Raw genomic sequence first — 3,847 nt, 5'->3', positions numbered from 1 at the left:
AAGAGCTGGGCGCAGCCCCGGCCCTAGCCTGCAGTGGCAGCCCACCCCAGCCCATGCACAGATCCAGGGGCACACACACCCCCATTCCCTCCTGGGGTGCATGCAGTGGCGGGTGCCACCACCCCCACTCCCCGTCCCCCACCCTGGGCAAGCTGTGGCTCAGTCCCATACCCTCTGCCCCAGCCCCACTCTCACTCCCTCCCTCACCACAGGGGCCTCAAAATGCCCCCCCACACACACCTGTTCCCTTCCCCCACAACAGACTTACCAGCCAGACACAGCTGTTCTCCATGCTGCAGGGCTGCATATATCTGAATTGGATCAGTATTGGATGATATGGCTCCTTAAAAATCAGCCATCAGTATTGGCACCACAAATCTATCAGTGCACCCCTAACAAATACCCATTATTTGCCGGGATAGCATAAACAACTTGTACAAACCTTACCTGTATGTCAGTGTCCTTCACGGGCTCAAGAGGCTCAAATGTAGTGGCTGCACTAAGACTCTCCAGCCGCTGAGAGATGTGAGATATATCAAGGCCCCTTGACCCAAGAAGAACGGATCTACATGGGGGAAAATTAAACAGAGATAATACTGGCACTTAGATAATAAAGCTCCTTTTACTGTATCTGGAAGAACAACTACTTTTCTGTTGTGGCAATGAATACTCTGGTCACTTATCAAAACAATAGTGATGTCAATTTCTTCTATCAAGTGTGTGGGATAGGGATATCACTTTCCAGTAATTTAGTTAATCCTGGTCATCTTTATTATACCCCTAGGCATTTTCAAGTGCCTCCCAGGCTCCTTCCTAGCAAGAAGCAGAGTGCAGAGAGGCAGTTAATGATCCCAGCAAACTAGAACCTGATCCCTCCTTTTCTCTTCATTCCAGCACTGCCCAAGCAAATTGCTTCTGAGATAACTGCAATGGATTTACCTGCTGGGAGGGGATGAAAGAAGTGAAAGGAGGAGGGGATGAAGTCAGACAGAAATTTGCAAGCTGTTTTCCCTTGCAGAATGTCACTTGTCTTCCTTCACCCTTGGGAAGTTCCTTATGCTACAGTGACAAAGCAAACTGTATAAAGAAGGTGGGCTCACCTTTCCACTGAAGATTAAACTCCACCTCTGTCAAACAAAGCCACAAGCAAGGGAAGGAAATCCCACATGCAAAGCAGGATGAAAGTGCTTGGAGTCAGCCACCTGTCTGTTCCACAGCTCCTCATCTGAAGTCTCAGCCATCTCCACTCCAATTTCAAATATTCCTTTTCCACTATGACCATTAATATATTCAGGTAACTGTTCTGTCTTTGGGAACGCTTCTCTGATAGACCATTAGGAGAAGCATTAGAGAAACTATGGCTTTAACAGATTTTTGCAAAGCAAAAAGCAGAGCTTTAGACTTATGACAGCCCTGTCCTTTTAAAATACGAATTTAGTAGCTATTTACCAGCTAGAACACTATTTCTGCTGGAGAACTTCAATACAGAAATAAGGAACACAAGGATGTCTTAACAGAAAATTAGTTGTTCATTTAAGTAGGCTAGAAAAAAAATCCTATCAGCTGCCAGCTTAGGACAGCCAAACCCGCAAAGTAATTACTTACTTCCCAGTGGTCACTGAGACTGGCACACAACCCAAGGTGGACAATAACCTCAGGCTCGCCCCAGACCATTCCTTCCCCTGACTCAGTCTCAGTGGTAAAATAATTCAATGGTTTGCCTGCCCTATCCCTTCAACAATTTACACCCCAAACTCTAGGAAGTGTAAACTGGTAACAGCATGCTTGCTCCCAAATGCAGTATAACATACAGCCATTCTCTGTGCTGTTCATAAGGAAACTGAGGCTGGTTTTCACCTTTCATCAACCTATCATCAGACCCATCCCCCAGCCAATTACTACTCTTTTTGTGTATTATTCTTCTGAAGAAGCCCCTATACTGTAATATCCAAGCACCTCACAAAAACATTCTTTATTCCTTATATTTTAAGTGTCATTCAGAGCCAATCTGCAACTCATGCTTGGAATTTTACTAAACACCCTAATGCAAGACAGAAGGTGTTGGCTTCCTACAAAAATATTGGGAAAATAACATACAATCTGCCTAATACTCAAACTTAAGGCAACGGCTGGGAAGCCCAAGAGCAGAAAAATATATGATGCAGGCCATTATACAGCTAGAATTAATGATAGTCGTTTTTTGCATCCTGATGTCCAGTAGCAGGAAACAGAAAACAGAAGCAGGCATGGCTGAGATCAACAAACAGGTAAGACAACTGAGGGGGCTCATAGCTCTTCAACTACCATAGCAGCAGATATGCAGAGACCTTTACAGGGACATTAAACTATTCGACCTCCACAAAACAGCTAATTCACCCCCCACTTCAAGAGGTTAAATCTATATAAAACCCATTTCTTTAGCATACAAAATACAAAGGTCCACTTACGCCTTGACATCTGCAGTCTCCTGTGAGGTGCGGGTCAGAGTCCGAGAGCGCAGACGTTCCCCTGCCTGCTGGATCTCCTGGAGGTTGCGTTCGACATGGGGAAGCTCAGAGATACCCTCTGTCTCAGCTGCAAGTTGTTCTGCCTGCTGGAGAAGCTCCCCAAACCCTTCGGTGTCCATTTAAAATGCAGGTTCTACACAGAACAGACAGAAACCCTATGGGAAGAAATAGAAAGAGATTTGCTTGAGGAAACCCCTTGGCAGCTCTCAGCAACACCTATGGTAAGGAGCTGGGTGAGGAAACAACAAGAATAGGTAGCCTAAGTAACAAGACAATTCAGCTACTCGTCAACCCCAAACTGCAAGAAATCTTATTAATATTTTGACAGACTTGTAGAGCAGGAAGCTGCCTAATAAAGATGGAGTTCTTAATGAGACGTGTACAAACCCAAGTCTGATGTAGTACCAAAACTGAAGTCAGACACACAGATGATGGGTAGGAAGGAGACAAGCAGAAGCCTCAATAGTCCAAGTGAAGGATTTGGTGTTAACAGCCTTAAGATTTAAAGAGGAAGGGGAAGATGAGGGCGGAGGAAGCCTTGGACCACTAAACCAAGCAGCACCCACAAGTACAGCCCAGCCTAGACCAACAAGGAGAACAAATACCCAGGTAAGCAACAGCAGCCAGGGCAATGCTGAGATCAGGGGGCCAGGGCACACATCCTCAGGAGGCCTCAAATGCCTCCACACAAATGCTCGTAGTATGGGAAACAAGCAGGGGGAACTTACCCTCCTTCTAGCTGACACCAACCCAGACACAGTGGGGCTCACAGAAACATGGTGGGACCCAACGCATGACGGGCGGTGAACATCAAAGGCTTTAGGCTATAAGGAGGGACAGGACAGGAAGGAAAGGCAGGGGTGTGGTGTTCTACATTAAGGAGGAATACACATCCTCATCAAGTAGCACAGGGTCAGAGGAGGGGCACACTGAAGCACTCTGGGTTAGAATACAAGGCAGTCAAGGGGAAAGAGACTTAACGGTGGGGGTCTACTGCAGACCACCCAACCAGGGGGAAGAGCTAGACCAGGAATTCTTAAGTCAGTTCACGGAGGTAATTAGGTCAAAGGACGTGGTCATCATGGGTGACCTGAACTCTCCAGACATCTGCTGGGAAGAGCAGTCAGCCAGGTCTGACCGCTCATGTAGGTTCCTAGCCCAAATCCAGGACCTTCATTTAATCCAGGAGGTACACAGCCCCACCAGGGGAGATGCCTTGTTGGACCTGGTGCTGGCCATCAGCGACGACCTGGTGAGGGGGCTGCAGGTGCTTGACCACCTCAGCGACAATGATCATGGCCTGCTGGAATTCACCATCCAGCGTAAGGTGGCAAAGGCCT

At 47.1% G+C, this 3,847-nt stretch overlaps 1 protein-coding gene across 2 annotated transcripts in view; it reads right to left on the bottom strand.

Annotated features, from left to right (window-relative positions):
* Window positions 1-3,847, bottom strand: part of NUP93 (nucleoporin 93) — a 185,258-nt gene that overhangs the window by 173,232 nt on the left and 8,179 nt on the right. For both annotated transcript variants that reach the window (XM_019505794.1, XM_019505795.1), the window contains exons 2-3: window positions 2,448-2,662; window positions 448-565 (exon numbers count right to left, since the gene is read on the bottom strand). In XM_019505794.1, coding sequence (XP_019361339.1) covers window positions 448-565; window positions 2,448-2,626 — 297 coding nt within the window. In that variant the 5' untranslated portion in view covers window positions 2,627-2,662. The remainder of the gene's footprint in view (window positions 1-447; window positions 566-2,447; window positions 2,663-3,847) is intronic.

Source organism: Gavialis gangeticus, unplaced genomic scaffold (assembly GCF_001723915.1).
Source record: "Gavialis gangeticus isolate Ggan-Ray unplaced genomic scaffold, GavGan_comp1, whole genome shotgun sequence".
Classification (NCBI taxonomy): domain Eukaryota; kingdom Metazoa; phylum Chordata; order Crocodylia; family Gavialidae; genus Gavialis; species Gavialis gangeticus.
This window is presented reverse-complemented; position numbering and strand designations above follow the sequence as displayed.